This window comes from Schistocerca cancellata, chromosome 4 (assembly GCF_023864275.1).
Source record: "Schistocerca cancellata isolate TAMUIC-IGC-003103 chromosome 4, iqSchCanc2.1, whole genome shotgun sequence".
Lineage (NCBI taxonomy): Eukaryota > Metazoa > Arthropoda > Insecta > Orthoptera > Acrididae > Schistocerca > Schistocerca cancellata.
Window position 1 is genome coordinate 56,304,880 of NC_064629.1, and position 27,432 is coordinate 56,332,311.

The 27,432-nt window shown below is 37.6% G+C and overlaps 1 protein-coding gene across 7 annotated transcripts in view; it reads left to right on the forward strand.

The window, feature by feature from the left end:
- Positions 1-27,432, forward strand: part of LOC126184696 (homeotic protein female sterile-like) — a 263,983-nt gene that overhangs the window by 147,195 nt on the left and 89,356 nt on the right. For all 7 annotated transcript variants that reach the window (XM_049927201.1, XM_049927205.1, XM_049927204.1 and 4 more), the window contains exons 11-12: positions 5,737-5,838; positions 14,549-14,694. In XM_049927201.1, the coding sequence (XP_049783158.1) occupies positions 5,737-5,838; positions 14,549-14,694 (248 nt within the window). The remainder of the gene's footprint in view (positions 1-5,736; positions 5,839-14,548; positions 14,695-27,432) is intronic.

A 27,432-nucleotide genomic window follows, 5' to 3' on the forward strand; every position in this document is an offset into this window, starting at 1 on the left:
TGACAGCCTGCATTTTGATAATACAAGAAGAAATAAAATAAAGAAATAGTTCACATTAATTAGTAGACCAGTCTCTTTTCTATCATTTTTGCTTACTAACCCAGTCGTCTTTGAAATTTATATCTTCATTGTTAGGAATATTTGGTATTTCTTCTGAATATGTTGCCATTTCTGAGGTTGTGGTTACTGTGGTATCAGAGAACAGAGCTCTTGCCACCACCACCACCACACCTCCAGGAATACTCATGTGATTTCATTGCTATACTGACATGAGAATGTTACAATGTCTTGCTTCCAAACATATTGTCTGCCTGTCGATCCCTCATTGGCTGCGTAGAACCAGCTGCTGACACATCCCCTTTCAGTCCTGTCATATTCCAAGGTGGACGTTGGCAACATTCCAGCACAAAACACGCAAGTGTGCCATAGGCCTTATCTAGACTTTTCCCTTCTCCTGCAGAAATGAATACTGTTGTAAAGTATTTGTCCAATTTTAAAGTCAATTCAATTCCAAATACAAATGGGTCCAGGCAAATTGCAGTTCAGATGTGGTAAATTTTCATAAAAATGGTATACATTCCCAGGGTTGGTAACATGTTTTCTGCCCACTCACTATTCCTCTCCCTGCACTCATCCTAGTCCTCAAGCTAAGTTGGTGTCACTGTTCCCCCTCCAACCCTTCTGTAGTGCTGTTGTTGATCAACTGTGAAAGACAGGCTGCGATACTTTGTAGGGCCCAAGTTTTGTGTAACATCAACTAATACATAGAGAAAAGATAGCGATGAAGATTCAGTCTAACTTTTACTTGTCCCATGATCTACTGACATGGTACTACGTCCATGACAGGTCTTACCATTGTTATTTATTCTCGCGATAATAGATTCTGTTAGTTTAATGTGATTTATTTTGTTTGTTATACATTTCATTCTTATTAATTTTCCTTCTTGTTTCATCTGAACGCCATCATGTTCTAAAGCTGACCAAAAGTTGGTAAATTTTTACCCAGTATTCTAATACATGAACAATGAACGAATTTATCATTTGCAACCCACTTAGTAAATAATTAAATTATCTCAAAACCAAATAAAATACTGATCTGGGTTCAGAATCAAGTAATGCTTTTTGAGGAACATTTTCTTTTGAATATTACCTTTACTTATAAAATAGCATTAATATTTGTATATGGTGTCAATACATGTATGAGAACTTTAATTGCAAACCTGTTGAAATACAAGAGTTTGTAAGATGAATTTAATGCTATTTCCTCCTGTGTTTCACAAACTGTAAAATTTTAAGCAGAGCAATAGATTGTTGTAGTGGCTAGTTCATAATTTCTTGTGTATTCCTTGCACTAGCACCATGCTAGTCAAATGTCACATGTTTCGGCATATTGGGGAAATGTTCGAACTCTAGCATGTCTGAATGAGAATATCATTTGCCCCCCCACCCCCACCCACTTGGCCTGCGGGTTCAAAATAAATCTGCATATGACCTTAATAGCCAGTGCTTCCCCGGTGGACCCTGTATACTCCATTAAACAATGTAAAAATGTTGATCTCGGCAACAGTAGTTTAATCTGTGAATATAAGACTACCCTGTGTTTTTTGAATGATGCATTTGGGAGAAAACATCATCTCATAACTGGGTAAATATGGTGTATATTTACCAGTCACATAAAGAGTTAATTCAAAATACATTTGACTTAATAACCAAGTGAAAGTGCAGAAAATGTAGGCTGAAATAACAAAATGTGACCAGTATAGAATGGTGTGGAAGTGGGATGATCTACACACAGGGTATAAGAGAATGAAGCTTCAAAAATTTGGGAGATCATAGAGGATGAAGTTTTGAACTTTGTGATATAAGCATCTTATGGCCGTAAATGTGAAATTATGTTTTTACATCCATCACTGGGCTGTTGAAAATCCACACATTACCTATCCAAAAAGTTACCAGGTAATATTCATAGTGAAGATTTGGGCTGGAATTCTTGGAGAGTACCTTATTGAAACACATGTCTTACTAGATTGTTTGAATGATGCATGGTCTTGCCTGAACTTCTGGAGGATGTTCCATTGCAAAAACAAAACATGATTCATTGTTGCACATTATGTAATGAAATTGATTGTCATCTTATTGAATATTTACCCTATAGTAATGAAGCCACATATTTGGTTTACAGTCTTTGATTGTACTCTACTGTTAATAAATGTTTTCCAAACTACAGTATTAAAGTGTTACATTTAGCCTACTGAATGTGTAGAAAGTGCATAGTGCTGTAGAAACTTTATTTCACTTTTCCAACTATTAGTTTCTTACAAGAAAATGTTAAAAATTTCATCCTCTATAGACTCTCAAATTTTTAAAACAACATTGTGTTACACCATGTATGATGTGTCAGTTTTTCTCTTACTTTTGTTTTCTCACATCCTTTCCTCTTCAGTAATAGAAACATGCTATTGTTGCCAGAACTTGCATTGCAAGAGTCTTCAGACAGGTGCCAGGAAGTTCATTTTATTAGGATTTCTCTTTCATTAGTGTAGTACCTCTGTACACTTTATTGTGGAACTGTGGAATATCATGAATGTAACTGGTGAACAATCCAGTCATGATTTTTATTATTTTTCCTGTTTCCCTATATTAAGAAAACACTTCCTTTCATTGAGTATGAGAGGTCAAGTATCTTATGTTGGGGGGATAACTTTTTTAGTTATCTCTAAAGTTGTGGCAGAGTTTGTTGATATTTGCACCAAAAGTGGGAAGACAATGAAGATTTCATGACCAAATGACTTTCCTCATACTAGAATTTTAACATCCACTTCGTATGTAGTAAAGTAGTGTATCTCAAAGCATTTTCCGCGCAAGCAGAAACTTTTCAGAAACCATGACCAATGATAATCACTTCTTTCATCTTTGACAACGATTTTTGTGTATGAAAAATACTAAGTTGAACTGTGGTTTGAAGTCTGCTATAAATTGTAGGTTCACCTGTATCTGACTGGATTAGTCAGTTCAGGCTTCAGCGGAAGGCTAGGGCATACCACCACCAATAGGGCAATGGCTAGGAAAACATTGTGACATTTAAAACAATCTTCGCTAATGAATAGCTTTACATTTATCACTTAACCAATGTTATTTATTTATTTCATCCAAGAATCATCTCACAGTGGTGTAGGAGTTGTCATAGTAATACAATAAAGATCAGTAGCTTAAGGTATAGGTATATAGACTACTTAAGTATACTCTATAAGAATAGGCTGTGGCATTGGTGAACCACCCATCGTGCATCGTGGCATTTGCCTGTAGTAATCTGGGAAGACCATGGAAAATCCTAAACAGGATGGCAGGACAGAGTAAACCTATCCTCCCGAACATAGGTCAGTGCCTTTTAATTTATACACGAACATATTCTGGTAACTGATAATATAAAAATATAGTTTTACTCTTCACCACCACACATGCTAAGGACATTTGTTGATGACTTTCGGGACATTAACATGCAGCTATACCCCTTGTGATAACTCCAGTGTGGACAACCAATTCATAGGCCACCAACATTGAGGTATGCCACGTGTTGCCATTGTCTCCTCCTCTGCCCACCTGAAAGAAACTGTCTCTGCACGACATTACTACCATGTATATCAGGTCCTCGCACACGACTTTCTTTAAAAAGCAGTAAACCATGAGTATGTATTAAAATTCAAGAAGGTGTTGTAGTTTCAGTGTTTGTTATCTACTACTCTGTCATCCAAGTTATCTTTAGCACTGTTGTACACATTAGTTTTAGCTGGCTAAATAGGCAACATATTCAAAAAACAAAGCATAAATGTTGCTTACAAAACAAACAACTCAATACAAAAGCACATCCCAAAACAAATCAATACCAGATAGTTTCCAACAACCTGGTGTCTGTCTATCAGCTAAGTTGCAGAGATTGTGAAAAAAATATACATTGGAATGACTTGGCAGGACATTTGACACAAGATATAAAGAATTCATCAGAGCACTGAAATATGGTACAAACCATTCAATATTTGCAGATAATCTAAAACTGGAATACCACAGACCAAGCAATAGTGAAAAAGACATGCACATCATAAGAATCAGTAAAGACAGAAACCACCTTCCGTTCCCAGAAAATTTCCACATACACAAAGAATTAACACAAAATAAACAATTGATCAATGACTGAATAAATACTGAAAACCGGACACTACATACAAAATTGAAAAAATCATAGGAGAAAGAAAAGAACCTTTTTTATCCTTCATACAACTTCCCCTATCTACCTCCCCCCCATCCCCCACCCCCCACACCAGTTTCATTTCACTTCTCACTCCTCACCTTTTCTTCCATCACACTACTGTGCACTTTTACACAGTATATAAATACACAGCAACATAATTAAATAGATTAACACACATACAGTTAACTGAAAAAATAAAAAAAGTATAAAACAAAAAAGGCATTATCGTGTGTTGGTAACACTACAAAACACAATACACACTTAGAAGTATAAAAATAAACAGTAAACAGTGGTGTATGAAAAAGTGTACTGTGCAAAACATAAACAACAAAGTTGTGCAGAGCAACGAAAAATTAAACTGCAAGTGTCTGTGTCTAATAAAGAAAGACACCAAAGACCTGACAGCAGATGACATTTCCTGATGATGGTAAAAAACCAATCAGAAATCACTGTAATTAAAAACCAGCAAATTGTTAAAGAACTGTTTTTCGATCTTAAAAACAAATCAAATTTTAAATGTCTTTAATTACAGACCCGTGATGGTGCTTTACCTCAATAAAATGAAAAATGTCTGGTGAAAAAAAAACACACTTTTGATGTAGTTGTAATGATGGAATGAAAACACCCTGAAGAATGTTTAAGAATAGTATGTTGCCACAAGACATTGGCTGTTAAAAATGATGATAAAATCCTAAAAGCATAACATGCTGATGACATTCTTTTTGCCAGTATCTTTGTGCGCTCATTACACATCAGTTGATAATCAATATTCGTTACAGGATCTTCTAAAGGTATGTTATCTATACCTAATGTGACGCAGTTGTTTTCCCTCTTAATGTTGAAGTGCGTGCTGTTCATTCTCTTCATGTTCGAGGTCAGTTTTTGTATACTACCCAACTGTAAACATCTTTTGAGGGATTCATTTGCTTTCAATAATAGGCACTGTGGTGTTTTATCAGTGACTGATGTTGCTGTCGTCAGCATAGAGAAATCTTTCTCCATGTCTTGTACTATCTGAAAAGTCATTAATCTATGTTAAGACCAGAATTGAACCCAGTACATGACCCCGAGGAAAACCTACATTTGTGTGTTTCTTGTTTAGTAGTTGTTTTACAAAAACAGCAGATGAGTGGACTATCCCTACCTCATGTATCCCGTTTTTCAGCTAGGACTGGAACCACTTGTTCACTACTCCTCTTACGTCTAGTGGTTCTACCTTTTTTAGCAGTATTATTTCATAGTCAAGAGTGTCAGAAGCCTTGGACAAGTCCAAGAATATTATGTTATCACACGTGCCAGTTAAAATTATGGTGTGTACTCTTTTTAAAATTCTGTCAGGTCCTTTTTGGTATAAAGTTTCCATGAGTAAATGTCAGATTGTAAGATGCACCGCCATATTTTTAATTGCGTGATTGAATAGAAAGAAGAAATTCACGTGTTGTGGAAGTCTGTCTGCTCTTGCATTAATACTGACTGTGATGTTTGTACAGGGTTATGCATGGCCATTTTACAAGCCTGTTGATGCTGAATTACTGGGTCTCCATGATTACCATGACATAATCAAGAAACCAATGGATCTTGGGACTGTAAAGGTATTTGTTATATATTTAAAAAGTTTACTATAAAATTTGAAACTGTTGAAGGCTATACGGTATGAATAGATTGCCATATAATCACACTTACAGTCAGTTTATTTGTGTGTTGAATTGGTTTTACTTTATACAGAACCATATCTTTGTAGAAGGTGTTATGCAAACACCACTTACCCGATCATTTTTCTAGATGAAACAATTTTTTTCCGTATTTGGTACTAGGTACTCTGGTAGGGCTCACGGTCAGCTACGTATAGATCACAAGGTTTTTAACAATACGAGAGAAGAAAAGTTGGTATTCACCATATAGCGGAGATACTGAGCCGCGATAGGCACAATAAAAATATTCACACAATCATAGCTTTCGGCCATTAAGGCCTTTGTCAGCAGTACACACACACACACACACACACACACACACACACACACAGTCGCCACTCCCATCATGCACTGGTGCAGCTGCTCGCAGTGTAGTTTCAGCTCTCTGAGGCTGCAGATGTGTGTGCAAGTTGCGCGCATGATGGGAGTGGCGACTGGGTGGGGGTAGGAGGAGGCTGGGGCGGGGAGTGGGAGGGATAGTATGGTGGGAGTGGCGGACAGTTAAGTGTTGCAGTTTAGACGGTGGGTAGGAGAGGAGGGGGGAGGGGGTAAGTGGCGGAAAGGAGAGAAATAAAAATAAAAGAAATTAAAAGACTGGGTGTGGTGGTGAAATGATGGCTGTGTAGTGCTGGAATGGGAACAGGGAGGGGGCTGGATGGGTTAGGACAGTGACTAACGAAGGTTGGGGCCAGGAGGGTTATGGGAACGTAGGATGTATTGCAGGGAAAGTTTCCACCTGTGCAATCCAGAAAAGCTGGTGTTGGTGGGAAGGATCCATATGGCACAGGCTGTGAAGCAGTCACTGAGATGAGGGGTATCACGTTTGGCAGTGTGTTCAGCTACAGGGTGGTGCACTTGTTTTTTGGACACAGTTTGTCGGTGGCCATTCATGCGGACAGACAGCTTGTTGGTTGTCATGCCCCTAGATGTGAAGTATTACTGTGTCACATTGTTAAGGGTATGGCACCGGGACTGCGGCAAGCAGCCAACATTGTTATCCCCTCACTGCTTCTTTTCCCTTGGCAGCCAAAATGTGAGGTCAAAGCATGTCTCCTGCTGCCCCCAACAGCCACTATGCAAATTGTCGACTTACTGTAAACAAATGGTACATTATGCAGACACTGAATTACGTGGCAGCCATACATAACAACTGAACAATGCAGAGCACCAAAATTATGCTGTGTACTTTGGGCATAATGGTACAAGTTTTGCATTTTGGGAAGTCTTCTAACATGACTAAATTAAAAGACAGTATAATGAAGTTGAAAGTTAAGGGCGAGAGACAAGTTAGCATTTGGTGTGTGAGCAACTGTGTGAAAATTTAAATTTCAAGTTATCGGCTATGCAAAGGATCACAGAAAATGGGAAGCTGGCTGCAGATTTGATTTGATGAAAAACATGTTTGTCGGTGGTGTGCAAGTGAAGAGCAACTCTAAATAGTTTGAAAAGTTTGAGATCATTTCAAAAGCAAAAGTCCAGATATCCAGATGTAGAAAAAGACTTTCTTGATTTTGTAGGTCTAAACAGGAAACTTGAGCATGCCGTTACAGCTTGAATGATTTGAACTGAAGGCTGGAAATTAGCATGTAAAAGAAACATTTTGCCAGTGGGATTTAAAGTTTAGTATGGATGGGTTTGGCTGATAATCTATCTATCCATCACAGAACTGCAATTGTGCAAGAACTGCCTCAAGCTTAGGAAAAAGAGTTTTTAATGTCTTTTCAGTGTTATGTGATCCAACTTCGATGCAAAAATTATCTGCTTTCCCAAATAGGGACTGCAGGCCAAACACGGGGCTCATTTTGATATGCTGAACAGTACTACAGTAAATAATATAGGGGAACATAGTGTGTAGATATGTACATGTAGTGCTGAAAAGCGGCGATGTACAGTGATGTTGAGCACATGAACAGAAATTGACATCATATGTGGTTTTTAATCAGAAAATCCTCCCCAAGGGAGAAAGCTTCCCAGCAGGTGTTATTGTAAGAGCTCGTGATGTTGGGTGGATGACAGAGGAACTTGTCCTGGACTGGATTTCAGCAATGTGGAATAAGCAGCCAGGAACTCTTCTTCACTCAAAATCAATGCTTCTGTTGGATAGTTTTCGTAGGCATGCTGGGAAAACAAAAACTGAAAAGACTACTATGTGACCTAGTGATTATTCCAGGCTTCATTACAAGTGTGTTGCAGGCTGTGGATGTGCGTATCAATCAGCCTTTCAAAGGTAGCATGAAAAAGTTACATCATTAACAAGACAGCTTCAATGCCAGGAGGCTGTTTGCAACATCTGCATTCATCAGAAGTGTGCCATTGCGTTTTGGCTGCTTGGCAGTTAATATTTTCAGAAATTGCCATGAAAAGTTTAAAAAACTGGAATTTCCAATAATCTTGATGGGACCGAATATGACCTGTGATAGTGACTCTGAGTAACATTCTGAATTGTCTGGCGAAGGTGAAGAATCAGACTCTGGTGATACTGAGATGGTAGGAAGTGATTTGGGCTCTGGTAGGTACAAACAAGCTGATGCAGTTTTGCAAAACGGATTTGCTTTTCTTTTTTCAAGAACAGCTTCTGTATTTGCAAACAAGGTATAGTAGCAGCTGTCAGGGACTGTGATAAAACTTTGACTAACACGAGACTAGCAAAAAGTGTACTTTGTTTGTGAGTACTAGTATACAATAAGAGAATAACACCCATCTTCTTTGGCAACAGTTGGCATTACAAATATTTTCTAATTATTGTAGTCTTTAATTTGAATGATCTGAACAAGTATATTTGATATATGTAACAGGTTCGTACATGATTAGAATAAAAACCAGTCAGAATAGTGACTGAAATTCTGGCATTCAAGGTAAGATCATGAAACTGGCACATGAATTTAAGTTGGATGCCTTTTTTAGATTCTAATTTGTCCTCTTGTAAATAATTCAGTGTTGAGGGTACGTAAATCAGTTATCTATGACTTAATTCACTGTAAACTTAATGTCTTCTTGGAGTGCAGTCAAAGATATGTAAAATGCGTTAAAAAAACTCGAAATAAAATGTTGTGTCATAAAGGTGTAAGTTTTCTGCTATATTCTTCTTACATTTTTGATAGTTTACAAAAGTAACTGCAGTAACTTGTAATGGTACTAATTTCAAACCACAAGTCACGTGTACATCTCATTTTGAAATTATTTATGATCAGAGGCTGCACTATGATTTTTCAAGCCAAAATTTAGGGAAAAAAGTGCAACCTATATTCGCACAAATACTTTTTTTACAGTGAAGGTACTTGGCCTATAGTCTTCATAAATTTGTGCATAGATGCTGCGTTCATTATAAGTAGTAGGCAGATTAGATTTAAGCCACTTCACTACATCTTTTGTTATCCTATCAGCGGGATAATTTCAAACCAGTAACTTCGATCAGATGAAAGTGTTGTGCTTCATCAAGACTTAAACTGTGGATCGAACTACGTGAAGCTGAAACTGTGTTGAGACACGACTGGTTATGGAGAGAGTGCTATTTGATTCCATATCTGTCCATCATTATAGTCTGTAACAATATTATGTAAAGGAAAGTTGTTACCATATAGTGGAGATGCTGAGTTGCAGTTAGGCACAGCAAAAAGACTGCCACTAATAAAGCTTTTTTCCAGTAAGGCCTTCGTCAAAAATAGATGACACGGACACGCACAAACGCAACTCTCACACGCGTGACTGCCATCTCGGGCAACTGACATCACTCTATGCCTATTGTGACTCAGCATCTCCGCTATATTGTGAATAGCAACTTTTCTTTTCATAATATTGTTACATTTCATCCTGGATTTTCCATCATTTTTGTCTCTTTTTGAATGGCTTCTCTAAATCAGGTGTTCTATAATTTCTCTAAATTACTTCATGCGAGTAATGGGATTGTTCTTTTAGTAAGGCCTCAGTTGATTTTTCATTTGTTGTCTTCTACATTAGCTGACAGTCCCCCTGCTGGTATTCCTTTTTGTTTTATTTAAATCTGAAAGATGATCTTTCATGGGCAGTTGTCCTCAACCTGGGCATCCTAAAACCACTTCACAGACCACTTAAAAGCCTTCCTTTTTTAAACTTTTTTTTCCGAAGTTGTCGGTCAGTATACAAGATGTAGTGGCTGCATTCCTCCTGCAGTAGGACCATGGATAGTAAAGAGCTGTTCAAATCAAGGTGCTAGCTTCACCTGTTGAACAGGGTGTGCCTCTATTGGAAGAGCGCTGTTCATATTAAAAACATTGTCTGGATTTTATTCCCAACCAAATTCACAGTTTTTTAACCTTCACAAATTTTCAAACAAATGCACATCCTGCAAAAAAGTGAAGTGTTTAAATTTCAGTCTTTTTACTGGCAAAAGTCTTGTATGTATCATATCTCTTATGTATAATGAATAATTTTCCCCCTCCAGTATTCCCATAGTTTCCTCCTCCCTCTCCCCCTACCTCTCCCCCTCCCCTTTTTTTCAACTGACCATTTGTCACTGTCATGCACACTTAAATGAAAATTAATCTCTGCTTTGTTACTATGAAACAATTTTTCAGTAAATGAAGTAGAGTTGTCTCCTTTCTTAGTTGACATTTAAGTCAATACCTACTTCAGTGTGTTGGATGTCTTTCATCTGGCAGTTATTTCACCATCGTAATAAGCTGCTTATGTAGCTCTTGTTACAGATTGATTAAAATGGCTTGAGTCTTCTGATGTTTAGCCCTATTTAGGGGATATGATGTCATTGTGCTGGTAACATGAGTGGAAAGACAGCTTCCCCAATGTGAAACTAACATTGCAGCATGTGTAAGACTTTCTTCAGCAACATTATCAGTGGAACCTTGCATCATTGGCTTCAGTTTTTCTTATCCTTTGTCTCTTTTTTTTCTCTCCCTCCAGTCCCTCCTCTCCCCTCCCCTCCCTCCAGTCCCTCCTCTCCCCTCCCTCCCCTAACTTTTTTGTGAGTTTGTGTTTTTAAGCACTTTGCTGTGAAACATTTGTTGGCATTGCTTCAATTAGGGTTCTCCATTAAAAGTGTTCATCAAAGAACACTTTCACAGCTTTCAAAGATGTCAAGGGTGGGTAAAGGAATTCTAATCCGTGGCAAAGGCAGCGACTTTGTGCATTCCGTGCACAAGTATTTGGAACTGGTATATATTTGTAGTGCCCTGATTTTAAGTGAAGCAAAAGTTTTGAATGAATCGGTTTTGACACTTAAGATTCATTGGTCTGCAGTGCTGAGAAATAGGATATAGAAAGGAAGGAAGGAAGGAAGGAAGGTGAGAATAATGTAGCAAATTGATCCATTATTTACAGGAAAGTGGGCAAGAAGTAAGTCCCTATAATCCGATTAAAATTACTTTGTACTTGACAGATTGTAGTGGAAGGGGACAGTGTTTCTGGCATCCAGCCAGCCACACTTCCCAAGACGCTGCATGAAAACTACAAATCAGGCAACACAGTCAGCCCATGGCACTCAAGGAAGAACTGCAATTGGCTGGCAGCTGGCCCACACCACTCGACTCACTAACATGTCAAGTCACAGAATAATTTTAATTATACATGTGGGCAACCAAAATGGACACATTCCTGCTGGATGTAATATACCAGCATATGTACTGTTATCATTAGTGCAAGGAATGCTCTGTTTTAAATAAACTTCTTTTCAGCCTCAAAGAAGCACAGTTTTTTGGAATAAGTTATTCCTTTCAAAACGTATCCACAAACTTGGTTTATGGCACAAAAATGTTTCATCTCGGATGTTTATCGTCAAAAGAATTGAGGTAGTGATAGTCATCAGTTGTTTCCTGTGCGAATCCCAAACACTCAAGCAGTACTGCTTCAAAACATTAAGCCTAGATGTTTAATCAACGTAACTGTGTATAGCAGCGTGCTATTAAAGCTGTACTTGAATATTACAGGATTGTTATTCCTACTCATCTGCATTAACTTACCCCGTTTTTTTTTTTTTTTTTACCAAGCTGCAATTAATCACACCAACTATAAATTGTATCTTACGTAATCTGATATCGTCCTACAGTCACTTGACAATGATGCCTTCCTGTACGCCATAGCGCCATCAGCAAACAGCCACAGATTGCTGCTCACCCTGGCCCTCATATCATTTATGTATATAGAGAACAAGAGCAGTCGTATCTCTCATCTTTTGGACACTCCTCATATAACACTTGCTGTTGAGTACAACACACTGGTTTCTATTACGTAAGAAGTCTGAGAGCAACTCACATAGCTGGGAACCTCTTCTGTGTGCTCGTTTTCTGAAAATTTGGGAATATGAAATTTGTCTGTTGTCCTTCATCCATTGTTTGCAGGATATCGTGTGAGAAATGAGCAACCTTAGTTTCGTATTAGTGATGCTGTAGAAAGCTTTGGTGATTTGTGGACAGATGCTTTCTGTCTCACTTGGAGATTTATTATATTCGCTCTGAGAAAATGTTCAGGAATTCTGCAGCAGAGTGAGGATAAGGATATTTGCTGGGTCCGTTTCTTTACCCTTATATACAGGAGTCACCTGTACTTTTATCCAGTGGCTTGAGACTATGTGCTGGGCAACAGATTTGCAATAAATGCCACTGTGTGGGGAGACGCTGACTAGAGCGGAGCGCTTGCTGGTGTTGCTGCCGTCGCTAGCTGTTGTACGTTCGAGATGCCGCCCAAGACTAGTAGGAAGGCCGCCAAGAAGGCTGGCAAGGCGCAGTGGTCCCAATGCCATAGAGGACACTCTACAAAACCGAATTGGGATTCCATCTAAACCTGGCAACTTACTTGTTTTCAACTCTCTTTCAGTTGCCCCTCTACGCTAGGGATGCCTATTACTATGTCCTAAATACAGGAGTCTGTGTGACAGTCAAACAACAGTTTGTTTGTACATTCTTCCTGCATTTATGATTTCTTAAATGAGGTATTTAAAACTTCACATTTCCTTTTGCTGTCCTCTATCAGCACACCAAACTGGTTGACAAGTTACTGGATAGAAAACTTCAACTGCTTAGTAATTTTACATAGAACCAGAATTTTCTTGAGTTCTCCACAAGATCTTTCACTGAAGTGTGACAGTGGAAATTGTACGCTTTGGGGGTTGATCTGTTTATAGGCACAAAAATTTCTACGAACTTTTGCTTGTCGACATTTCTGTGTTCTTTTTTTAACTTGAGTGTGCAACAAACTCTGCTTTCTCAGCATTTTCCGAATATTGTTATTAAACCACTGTGGGTCTTTCTCATCCTTAATCCACTTTCTGGTACATACTTTTCCAGGCTATGATTTACAATCAGCTTAAACTTTGCCAATAAATTCCTCAATGTCCATCATATTGGAAGTAAGTTACATCAGTTCACTGTCTTAAGTAAGGTACTAACAACTGCTTATCTGCTCTTTCCAGTATAAATACTCTCCAAGTCTCCTTGATGGGTTTATTAACTTTAGTAACCATTGTCACTGTGATGACATGATGATCATTAATTCTTGTCTTTTGACTGAAACTGTTGATAAGGTCAGGCCTGTTTCACATTACAAGGTCTAAAACATTTACTTTGCACATGTTTTCAAACTAGCTGCTCAAGACAGTTTTCGGCAAACATGTTCAGAACTAGCTTCACGAGACTGGCTGTTCATGTAACCTACACTGAATCCAGATACATAAAAGTCTACTCTTGGTAGGTTAAAGGACCTCCAACTAATGTTAAATGATACGAGTGTTTCCACGATACTGAATGTAGACTTTCTTTGAATGATTCTAAACAGCTTTAGCATAAAATGATTCACCAGAAGAGGGAGGGATGGGGGGGATTAGACACCATAGGTGTGGGAGTGTTCATTGCAGTTGACAGACATATTCCGTTGAGGTCAAAACTGAGTCAGGCTCTATTAAAGTTAAGTTTAGTTGCCAGTCCAATGCAAATTTTTGTGCAATAATCATATCTCCAGCAATACATTCTCTTCAAGATTTGTAAGTTTTCCTTACTTATATTCAGCATTGATAGTTCAAGTTTTTTATTTGTGCTGAGGTTAGCCAGTAAAACCACAGAAATATTGGCCACAGATGTTTGCAAAACTGTTTCATGTGTAATCCAGAGAGCTGCTCAACAATAAATAATCCAGCCACAAACACGCATTTAAACAAACTACTCTTAACACAATACTAGATCTGCATTCTTATATTGTCACATCTCTGATGTGATGAAAATTTTCTCAAAGCTCAACTTATTTTCTTGTTCAGTAGAGGTTTTTGTCAGTTTAGTAGAAGTGTTAAATTTTATTCATTTGTGCCAATTTAACATTATGGCTGAGATGAATAAAGTGGGATGTGATGGAACAGTTAAAAGCAGCAATGTTTTCGTAAGTAATCATTCAGTAAGTGTAAATTGTGCTTGTGGCATTACCACTGGCAAGCCGACTTGAAAAAAGAATGTGTTTCACTCTGTATGTCAGTGTAAGCTTGTATTCCATCTTTAGTGACATAGATATCAATTGGATGTTTCTTCCATTCCTTCCTCTCTGTTGAAGAAAATTTCTTTAGAATGCATGATTCCTTATATTTATACATGGTACATAATACAGTTTTTGCATTTGATAATTTTTTCCTTCCATATAGCAAAAAATGGATAATCGGGAATACAAAACTGCTGCAGAATTTGCTGCTGATGTAAGATTAATATTCACAAATTGTTACAAGTACAATCCTCCTGATCACGATGTTGTAACAATGGCAAAAAAGCTGCAAGATGTGTTTGAAATGAGGTGAGTTACCATAATACTAATTTTCACTGGTTCAGTAAGATACTTGTTTAACAGAGCTAACCAGTATTTTATTATGAAAGTTCAAAAATTTTGTTCCTAGGAATTATAAGTGCACTGTTTTAAGTTCCCATGGCATTTCCAGGTGCAGGGAAATATATCTATTGTTTATACATTCATTGGTGGTTGATAATCTGGTCATTATCTGTTTAGAGAGAACACCAAAGTGCATTAGTGTACTTTTGCAGCATATGATATAAATGTTATGTTACAGATGTGCTCTCTGCATCTTGTACTGAGCATACAGCTTTGTTGCGGCTAAAATTTTATCTGCAAAGAAAATGTGCCGTTTACAACAGAAAAAAACATTGTGCACACACAAGCGTCTGCTGACAGCAAAATGTGTCAAAGGCTTTAGGATGAAGATTATGCAATACTTTGTAACAAAAACTGCTTTTAATGAGCATAATGTCACAACTGCCGACAGGAAAATATTGCAAATAATGGTTTGAAAAGTGTTACTTTCAAAGACAATTTTGTTTTACACAAGATGAGTTATGTTATTTGTGAGAATTTGTGATAAAATTCTTAAATCGTGGAGGAGCGTTTGGCTCTCATTAAAATTAACACTTTGAGGACAAGCCACTCGAAAACTTTCATCCCCAGAAGACCAGCCATTTATGCTATTATTTGAAATTTTACTTGCATACTTGTGTTTGATATATCTTGAAGGGCAACACATGCTAAAAAAAGACCAAGTTTCGAGCTTACGTTTTGATATTTATTTTAGTTCTTTCATAGATTACAAATCATATGATAATGATGGCAAAAAGTATAAATATCCTTAGAAATATGAGGTGAGTTCTTGAGCAATTTCACATGTAACTGTCTTTTTCTACGGAAAAGTCAAAGTTGTCAACAGAACATGTATTCAGCCAGGTAACCCACAAAATGTTCGGTGAACAGCAGTAAAAATTTGGTTGTACTTGTCACAAATATTCAGCTGCTGAAATTGAAGCCCTGTAAAAAAAAGTTGTATATTAATTCACACCACTCACTTTTCGTATTTGTGTGCTTGTGCTACTGTTGTGGTGCTGCTATTAGCCGACTATATCACTTGCTCTATGCTCTGAATATGGGCTGGGTCATTTCATGTCAACTCACCTAGGCCTTCCCGCTTGATGATCAGATTTCATTGAAATTTTATGTGAACATTCGCTCATGAACCCAAGGACTTAAAACACATTGTTTTGAATGAGACTGGTTTTGAAGTTAATGAAAAATGTAATTTGTAAAAGAAGTGCAAAATATACCTTACTTTCAACATTTTACAAAAATCATTATTATTTCAACGAATGTGTAGATTATTAGAAAATAGTAGAGGAATGAAATTTTGTATTCCACATTTTTGACATGTTCAGCATGCATTTACTGTATGAGATATAAGAATTTGAAGTTTACATCTTTTCTAGGCCACGATTTTCACGTCGAGCTTTGATTCATATTATCTAGCATGGTTAACCAGTGTTGGATAGTCAAATACACTTTTTTTGGCAGTTAAAACAATGGTCTTTCTGACAAACTGCCTATTGGCTTCTGTCTCGGGTTCTTCGGCCGACGTTCATCTAATGATTTTTCTGACGTTTCGCCAGCACGAGTGGCTGGCATTGTCAAAGCTTCACCCTCCATTGCCGGTGGTGAACTGGAGGCGAGTTCGCGGCCGCAGGCTATATGTACCTGGCGCGCCAACGTCCGAGGGCTTCTCCGCGGTCATTTCCGGTGCGGTTCTCCTCTTGCTACCTGCGACGGTCGTTCGCTGCAGTACGGGAAGCCAGGATCCGTTTACCTTAAGGCTTTCCTCTTTCTTGTTGAAACTGTTCGCGTGTTTTTGGATTTCTACAGCTTCTCTAAACAAGCGCGTGTGATAGTGCTTCTCTACAGACAGAACTTCCGTGTCGCCAAATTTTATTACGTGGTCGGTCTCATTCAGTGCGTGCTCTGCCACGGCAGATTTCTCCACCTGCCCCAACCTGCAATGTCGCTTATGCTCTTTGATCCTGGTGTTAATGGATCGTCCAGTCATTCAGACATAATCTTTTCCGCGTGTGCAAGGTATACGGTATATTCCCGACATTGCAAGTGGGTCTCTTTTCTCCTTCGCCGATCTAAGACACTCTTTGATTTTCCTTGTCGGTTTGAAAATCGTCTTTACGCCGTGTTTGCGCAATATACGGCCGATTCTGTCCGTCACTCTGGGAATGTATGGCAGAAAGGCCGTACCCGACATATCTTTTTCTGGTTCCTTACTTCGCCGAGTGTTTGGCTCTGTTACACTTCTAATGTAATTTGTGGAGTACCCATTGCTCCTCAGAACAGTTTCCAGGTGTTGCATTTCTCGTTTGAAGTGTTGAGGCTCACATACTCGTCCTGCTCTCGTTACGAGCGTACTAATCATGCCTCTTTTCTGGCTCGGGTGGTGGTTTGACAGTTTGTGCAGGTATCGGTCCGTGTGTGTCGGTTTTCGATACACGCTGTGTCCCAGGTTTTTGCCGTCCCTTGTGACCAGCACATCTAGAAATGGCAGTTTCTTGTCCTTTTCTACTTCCATGGTAAATGTTATGTTGGCATGGAGGCTGTTCAAGTGTCTCAGGTATTCACCGAGCTGTTCTTCACCATGGCTCCACACCACGAAAGTATCATCGACGTACCTGTACCACACCTTAGGTTTGCAAGTCGCCGAGTCCAGTGCCTGTGCTTCGAATTGTTCCATGAAGAAGTTGGCCACCACTGGACTGAGAGGACTACCCATGGCGACGCCTTCCAGCTGTTCGTAGAAATCACCATTCCACGTGAAATAGCTCGTGGTGAGACATGCATGGAAGAGCTTTTTGATGTCTTGTGGGAACATGGAACCGATGTGCTCCAGAGCGTCGCTTAGTGGCACTTTCGTAAATAACAAAACAACATCAAAACTGACCAGGATGTCGTTTGGCGCAAGTTTCAGTTTCTTCAGCTTCTCAATGAAATGTCCTGAGTCCTTAATGTATGTGTCGGTCTTTCCCACGTGTGGCTGGAGCAGAGAGGCCAAGTGTTTCGCCAGTTTATACGTTGGTGAGCCAGGAGCGCTAACGATCGGTCTCAGTGGAACGTTGTTCTTATGGATCTTGGGTAATCCATACAGCTGAAGTGGTAGGGCTTCTGTGTTGCGCAGGTTTCTCTGTATGTCCGCCGGCAGAGAAGACGCCTTGATTAATCGATTCGTATACAAATTAAGTTGGTTGCTTGATCATTTTTAAATATTATAATTTTTTTATATATGATTACCCTATAATTGAGGAGTTCAAAACAGGTTTATATATATATATATATATATATATATATATATATATAAACTAAAAAGAAAGATGATGAGACTTACCAAACAAAAGCGCTGGCAGGTCGATAGACACACAAACAAACACAAACATACACACAAAATTCTAGCTTTCGCAACCAACGGTTGCCTCGTCAGGAAAGAGGGAAGGAGAGGGGAAGACAAAAGGATATGGGTTTTAAGGGAGAGGGTAAGGAGTCATTCCAATCCCGGGAGCGGAAAGACTTACCTTAGGGGGAAAAAAGGACAGGTATACACTCGCGCACACACACACAGATCCATCCGCGTATACACAGACACAAGCAGACATTCGTAAAGGCATATATATAGGGAAACATTCCACGTGGGAAAAATATATCTGAAAGATAGGTGATGAGACTTACCAAACAAAAGCGCTGGCAGGTCGATAGACACACAAACATACACACAAAATTCAAGCTTTCGCAACCAACGGTTGCCTCATCAGGAAAGAGGGAAGGAGAGGGAAAGACGAAAGGATTGTCTGCTTGTGTCTGTGTATATGAGGATGGATATGTGTGTGTGTGTGTGTGTGTGTGTGTGTGTGTGTGTGTGTGTGTGTGTGTGTGTGTGCGAGTGTGTGTGTGTGTGTGCGCGCGCGAGTGTATACCTGTCCTTTTTTACTCCTAAGGTAAGTCTTTCCGCTCCCGGGATTGGAATGTCTCCTTACCCTCTCCCTTAAAACCAAAATCTTTTCATCTTTCCCTCTCCTTCCCTCTTTCCTGATGAGGCAACAGTTGGTTGCGAAAGCTTGAATTTTGTGTGTATGTTTGTGTTTGTTTGTGTGTCTTTCCGCCGTCCACCTAACCTTCGTAACCTGTTAGTTCATCCCTATGAAATCCCCAAACCACCTTCCCTACCCTCTGGCTCCTATCCTTGTAGCCGCCCCCGGTGTAAAACCTGTCCCATGCACCCTCCCACCACCACCTACTCCAGTCCTGTAACCCGGAAGGTGTACACGATCAAAGGCAGAGCCACATGTGAAAGCACCCACGTGATTTACCAACTGACCTGCCTACACTGTGATGCATTCTATGTGGGAATGACCAGCAACAAACTGTCCATTCGCATGAATGGACACAGGCAGACAGTGTTTGTTGGTAATGAGGATCACCCTGTGGCTAAACATGCCTTGGTGCACGGCCAGCACATCTTGGCACAGTGTTACACCGTCCGGGTTATCTGGATACTTCCCACTAACACCAACCTGTCTGAACTCCGGAGATGGGAACTTGCCCTTCAGCATATCCTCTCTTCTCGCTATCCGCCAGGCCTCAATCTCCGCTAATTTCTAATTTCAATTTGCCGCCGCTCATACCTCACCTGTATTTCAACATCATCTTTGCCTCTGTACTTCCGCCTCGACTGACATCTCTGCCCAAACTCTTTGCCTTTACAAATGTCTGCTTGTGTCTGTGTATATGCGGATGGATATGTGTGTGTTATTGCGAGTGTATACCTGTCCTTTTTTCCCCCTAAGGTAAGTCTTTCCACTCCCGGGATTGGAATGACTCCTTACCCTCTCCCTTAAAACCCACATCCTTTCGTCTTTCCCTCTCCTTCCCTCTTTCCTGATGAGGCAACAGTTTGTTGCGAAAGCTTGAATTTTGTGTGTATGTATGTGTCTGTTTGTGTTTCTATCGACCTGCCAGTGCTTTTGCATGGTAAGTCACATCATCTATGTTTATATATATATATATATATATATATATATATATATATATATAAAAACAAAGATGATGAGACTTATCAAACAAAAGCGCTGGCAGGTCAATAGACACACAAACATACACACATGTCAATGTTGAAATTTTTCCAGTACGTTGCTATCATATAGGTGTACAAACTGTGCAAAAATCATATTTTTATATTCAGTCCCGCCTGAGATAGCTAACCCCAAAATTTACAACAAATGAAAATTTTCAAATTTCAAAAAATCATAAAAAATTAAGGAAACATTTGTAAGTATTCTTGCTCTATATGAGGCTAGTAGTGTATGACATCTAACTATAGGAAAAAAATATACTCTCAGAAATCACTCTTTGTTTATTATAATATCTAAATATATTATAATATCTATAGTATCTATCGACCTGCCAGCACTTTTGTTTGGCAAGTCTCATCATCTATGTTTCCCTCTATTTCACCTTTACTGAATGGTGACAATTTTCGTTTGTAAGTGTGTGATAATGTTTCGGTTTAGAGACTTAAGCAAAAATATGAATATCTGTGCACTGGGTTAAGTTAAAACATTGCAGTTGACATGATTGGTTTTAGAAAAGTGTCCTCTACAACATAGTCTGTTGCAAAAAAAATACCGTAAATTAAGAAATAACCAGTCAAAATGACCTCCAAATTTTCAAAGGTCCAATTTTTAGGCCCAAAAATAATAAACAGAGAGTGATTTATGAGAGTATATTTTTTTTCCTATAGTTAGATATCATACACTACTAGCCTCATATAAAGCAAGAATACTTACAAATGTTTCCTTAATTTTTTATGATTTTTGAAATTTGAAAATTTTCATATTTTGTAAATTTTGGGGTTAGCTATCTCAGGCGGGACTGAATATAAAAATATGATTTTTGCACAGTTTGTACGCCTATATGATAGGAACGTACTGGAAAAATTTCAACATTGACATCTGACTGAACAAAGATACGAATTTTTGAAAAGGAGGAGATAATTCACATTACTCTACAACTGATCTTATGGCTGTTGCCTGTTAATTTGTGATGTTGGTGGGATATAATCAATTGTTATTGTAGTAAGGTACTGAATTATAATACAAAAAGTGGAAACATCACTGAAATTAACATTTATATTATTTTGACATACTTAAAATAAATATTTTGAATTAACATCCTTCGAGATGCGACTGTTCGTAAACCTTGTGGTGAATGTTAGGAACACTTATTTCTTCAGATTGCTTCTGTGATATAGAATTAGTCCTCCCAGTTGCTGTGGTAAGTTCAAGCACTGAACGTTTCCTTAAAACATTTTTCATTGGTATTCAAACTTTGTCACTAGTAAATTTCTTGAATGATGTTCTTGGGCCAGCAGGGTGGTAAAAATGCACAAAAACATCATTGTTTTCCAAAATTATTCTTTCAACTTCTGCAAGCCACCACTGTCCATCATACACACATGCCACTATTTCATTCAACATTAAAGGCAGAGATGTAATTGTACTGACACAATGATCCTCATAAATTTCGGTTTCTGATGTTACATAGCGTTGAACTAAGTTTTCTGCAATGCCAAGGAATTTGTGGAAATGCCTTGTTCCTTTTATTGCTATACAGTTTTCAAATCTGGTTTGAAGTGTTGTTTTCATTTGCAGAACCACTTCTTTCTTGATCAGAAAATAGGTAATGCCTTTAATATTATCCTTGCAAAAGACATACCTGTACTGTGAGAATTTCATCTGTGGTTGGTCTTTGTAGGCTGGCTTTACTTGCTTCACATTTTGTTGTACCTCCTACTCCATCACATGCATTTTTACCATGGCAAGAGGCATAAAAGTGCCATTCTGCCTCCAACCCAAAGTCTACTTTGTTGTTGCACAAATTTGAAAAATTCTTTTTGTTCTTATACTGACCACCAATTCCATCTGAAAAGTATACCAGCTTCTTAACCTTGGGAAAATTTTCTTTTATGTGATTTATTACATACTTTTGAAACACATGTACAGCCAAAGTGTTGTGCTCCAAGTAGTTGTTTAAAATGCAAATTGAAGAACTGCAAACTTCATCTTTCTCATTTTTAAAGTAGAGAATAAATGGATTCACTGTTACCTGGTCATTGACCCAGTGGTACTCTTGTATTGCATCCTGACTCACAAATGTAAAATTTTCTGCAAAATCAGCTAGTACTATACAGTCAGTTTCATGAAATTGTGCTTTTTTTGTCCTTCAAAAACTTACTTTGGATTTTAGAAACGTAGTGGTGACTTTTGAGTTTTTGTAAGTTATCAATTAAAGATTCCAAGTGCTCTTCCTGAGATTTAACCTCTGTTATCATTTCTGCCCTGTCAGTTGTGACCCACTGTTTGAAGGTAATACTATCTGGCATTTCCTCATCATATTCGTGAAACAATTCAATAACGGTTTCCTTACCAGGGCATTTATTACACAAACTCATCATGCAGTCATAACTGTTAGTGTCACAGACTATTAAATCTAGTAACTCTTTGTAGTTAAGATCTCTGAGTTTTGCACCCGCAATCATCAGTTTGACATTTTGATGATGATATAAACAAACACATACGGAGTGTGTCCCTTAGGATCCAGCCAAAATACGCCACTCAGGGCAGAGGTCACAAAATTTTGACCTTCCAATTTTGCATTAAGGATGATAATTTTTGAAAACTACATAAAGTTCATTTTAATTTGACAGCTCTAGTCATTTCTGCTTTGCTACTTTAACTCCATTTATAACAACTCTTTTGCTATCTTTGCAATATGAACACTGTCTACTGTTTTCATCATCTTCAAAAACTGTTGGATCTTTTTAATTTTTTCTTCACTTACACCTACTCCTTTCTTCTTTCCTAAAACTGGAAGAATGCCTTGCTCTTTCACAAATTTTCGTGTTAGTTTAACCAAATGATGAGAAACATTGAATTTGTGAATTATTTTATCTCTTGACCATGAGTCAGGGAGCAAACTTAAAATGTTAACTTTTTCTTCTTTGGATGTCACTGAACCTTTAATTTTTAATTTCTCTATTAATCTCAAATATTCAGTGCCAGATGATGATGGTAGGTTTTCTTCTTCTTTAGAAATAATGTTTGTATCTGTATTATTAAAGCATGATTCCAAGTCTCTTCTAATTTCGTCTGAAATTTGTTGTACCTTATGTTCAATAGCTGTTTTTCTTTTTCTGCTACTTAATTTTATTATTTTCGAAGCAGGAGATACGTCTAACTTAGAAGAAGCAAAATCCAATATGCTAACAGCTTCCTCATTAGGAATATCAATGTCATTAACAATGTTACACGATTCTGGTTCTGGATTCACAACAAATATTTTTGAGTAACAATTAGGGCACAGGGAATTTCCAGGAATCTCATTACGTTTCACTTGGGAAGCTGTTTCACTCTCACATAACAAGAACAAATGTTCAAGTTTAATTTCCTTCAAAGCTTTAGTAATAGGTTTTTTATGAACTTCAAGTGAATCACAGCACTTTCTTCCAAAAATGTGCTTGTACTTCAGAATATATTTCTTCTCATGATACTCACATATTGATGTTAACTCAAACAGTGATGTTACAGAACAACTTAGTTGGAATTTAAACAGTTTGTGTAACTTCATCAAAGTCATTGACATTTTTCAAGTTTTTTGTAACTGAACCTTAAACTGTTTTGTGACACACTTCATTTGTTATCTGTCCAACAGAGCACTGTTCATCCATTTTATTGCATTCCATTTAATCTCTCAAAAGTAATGACATATTACACACAGAACAAAGCACATAACACATTCTACACTCTCGAAGTATGTACAACCACTCTAACAGAGGCTTCAGAACAGACTGATTACAACAATACCACACCCAGCAATAATGTACTTCTTTATTGACAATAAACCTAAATGTAAAAGAGCATTTTTATTACCATAGAACAAAAGCGAAAGCTCCTATTGTTCAATATTGCATCATTAAAAATAAATAAACTAAATGAATATTGGGTGACAGTGTTAACTAAATACATGTCACAATTAAATTTTATTACAACGAAACAGTAAACCATTTAAATAGGCAACAGCCATAAGATCAGTTGTAGAGTAATGTGAATTATTTCCCCATTTTCAAAAATTCATATCTTTGTTCAGTCAGATATCAGTGTTGAAATTTTTACAGTACGTTGCTGTCATATAGGTATACAAACTGTGCAAAAGTCATATTTTTATATTCAGTCCTGCCTGAGATAACTAACCCCAAAATTGACAAAAAATGAAAATTTTAAAATTTCAAAAATTCATAAAAAATTAATGAAACATTTGTAAGTGTTCTGCTTTATATGAGGCTAGTAGTGTATGACATCTAACTGTAGGAAAAAAATACTCTCATGAATCAGTCCTTGTTTGTTATTTTTGGGCCTAAATAGTGGATTTTTGAAAATTTGGTTACCAAACTTTGGAGGTCAATGTGACTGGTTATTTTTTAATTTAGGGTATTTTGTGTAACAGACAATGTTGTAGAGGACACTTTTCTAAAAACAATCATGTCAATTGCAATGTTGTAACTTAACCCAGTGCAGAGATTTTCAAATTTTCGCTAATGTCTCCAGACTGAAAAATCGTCACTTCTACACAAAAAAAAAAAAGGCTGCCATCCAGTAAAGGTGCAAGATAAAAAGTATTTTAAAAAACTGTTTTGAACTTCTCAAATTAGGGCAATCACATATAAAAAAATTAAAATATCGAAAAATGGTCAAGCAACCATCACTGGACCACTTCATATGGATTGGCCCATAAATGACTATACCTCGGCCACCTTTACTTCAATGAATGTTAAACTTTCTACCACTGTTTATTGGAGACATGTGCAAATGTTCACACAAATTTTTATTGAAATTTGTGATGTTAGAGCATGAAAATGAAAATGTTCAGAAATTAGTCAATTTGACATGGAATGACCCTGCTGTCCGTGGCTGGTGAGATCATATGACATGAGCTATGATCAGCTGACAAATCACATAGGGCAATTTCATTTCCAGTGCTTGAGAAGATACCATGCTGTATTTTGTGGAATTCGTAGTTATACTTTTGTAACATGAAAATATGCAGCACACAAGTTGCCACCCATCAAAGATCTTTCCAAAAGTGTTGTTTTTTGCTGGGTTTCGTTTCGTAATGTGCTGGGAAGTTATATACCAGTGTATGAAACCTTTACCATATAAAGGATTGATTGGTTTTGCAGATTGTCTCTTTAATGCAGAATAAATGTACTTCACCCAGGAAAAAGCATATTTTTAACTACAAAATTCAAAACTGGAGATACTTGATTTTTCCACATCTTACAGTCTCATATCTTAGCTTGATAAAGAACTGCATTTATTTTCATTATTCATCATAGTTACTGCACTGCCTCAAATTAAGTAAAACATTGGAGGAAATTTTAGAGAGTTTGCAGAGGTAAAAATGCATTGTGTAAACTGTGCATCTGGTTTATTTTAGATCATACGCTATAGTATAAGAAATGTAGGTAAGATATAGAAATTTTATTTAAAATTGATAACAGATTGGTTCCCATTTCATTATCGAGATATTGATTTTTACGTCCAGTGGATGGTTGGACGCTGTGTGCCCATTTCCATCCCAGGCATCGGGTATTATGTGGTCGTAACAACTGATGTATTTCATAAACAGTTCAAGATATCAAAATGAGGTTTTTTTAGCAAATGATAGCACACAGAGGCATTTAAATTGTACGATAAATACTAGAAGCTTTTTTATTCACCAAGATATGGAAGTAATTCATCAACCTTGGTGAGAAGTTGGCCGCTCACTATGCATGCAGAATAGCACACGAGCAGCGCATGTGTACGTGTCCACAACACCTGGGGAATGACAGAGTAGGGCATGTATACACATTCACAGCAGTGAAAGGGTTAAATGCCAGTATAACAAAATACGAATCAAATGCACAGAAACAATTTTATTTATTTATTTATTTATTGTTCCGTGGGACCAAATTAAGGAGAAGTCTCTATGGTCATGGAACAAGTCAATACATGAAATTATAACATGATAGTAGAAACTGATAAAATGAAATATAAGAAGCATATTCAGGCGACAAGTCGTAAGTTTAAATAAAGAAAATCAACAATGTAACAATGTAATTTGCTTAATTTTTCAGCTCTTCCAGGAGCTCCTTGACAGAATAGGAGGAGTGAGCCATGAGCAAACTCTTCAGTTTAGGCTTAAAAGTGTTTGGGCTACTGCTAAGATTTTTGAGTTCTTGTGATAGCTTATTGAAAATGGATGCAGCAGAATACTGCACTCCTTTCTGCACGTCAAGGAAGTGCATTCCACATGCAGATTTGAATTCTGCCTTGTATTAACTGAGTGAAAACTGCTAACTCTTGGGAATAAGCTAATATTGCTAACAACAAATGACATTAAAGAAAATATGTACTGTGAGGCCAATGTCAGAATTCCCATACTATTGAATAGGGGTCGACAAGATGTTCTCGAACTTACACCACATATAGATCGAACAGCCCGTTTTTGAGCGAAAAATACCCTTTTTGAATCAGAAGAATTACCCCAAAAAATATGCAAAGTAGACTACTTTTCGTGTTTTTTTTTTAACTGTCACTTATTTCAGATACTGTTCTAATGGTAAATAAAGCAGCATTTAGTTTCTGAACAAGATCCTGAACATAAGCTTTCCACAACAGCTTACTATCTATCCGAACGCCTAGGAACTTGAACTGTTCCATCTCGCTTATAATATGCCCATTCTGTCTGATCAAAATATCGGTTCTTGTTGAATTGTGAGTTAGAAACTGTAAAAACTGAGTCTTACTGTGATTTAGCATCAAATTATTTTCCACAAGCCACGAACTTATTTCATGAACTACATTATTTGATACTGTTTCAATATTACACAGAAGATCCTTCACTACCAAGTTGGTGTCATCAGCAAACAGAAATATTTTTGAATCACCTGTAGTACTAGAAGGCATATCATTTACATAAATAAGAAACAGCAGTGGCCCCATCACCGACCCTTGGGGAACGCCCCACTTGACAGTGCCCCATTGGGACTGAACATCACTACCACTCTCAATATTGCGGAGAATTACCTTCTGCTTTCTGTTCTTGAAGTAAGAGGCGAACCAATTTTAAGCTACTCCCCTTGCTCCATAATGGCCCAACTTCTGCAGTAATATTTTGTGGTCAACACAGTCAAAAGCCTTCCATGAACAAAGTTCATATCAATAAAATTATCTTTGTTAGTGTGACGGTATTTGGTATTTTTTATCAGTAAGTCAACTGCCTCAATGTTTCCTGTTGATGAGGCTAAGGAATGGAGGAGGACAAATATATATTTTTGTAATAGTTAATAAATGAGTACACTGCACAAGAACTTCACGCATCCATTTTTCCAATACTTGACAATCTCTGTACTACTTTGCTATTTAATATTGTAATTATGTATTAAGTTACATGTTCCATGAAATTAGAAACGGAACAAGACACAAATCATGATATTAAGAATAGGACCTTCATGAGTGCACTCCTGTATATTAACTCAACAATACGACCAAATATAAGTTATAGTGCAGACTATTTGAGTAGGTTTTAAAATTGTCACAGTAATGCTCAGTTAAGTAT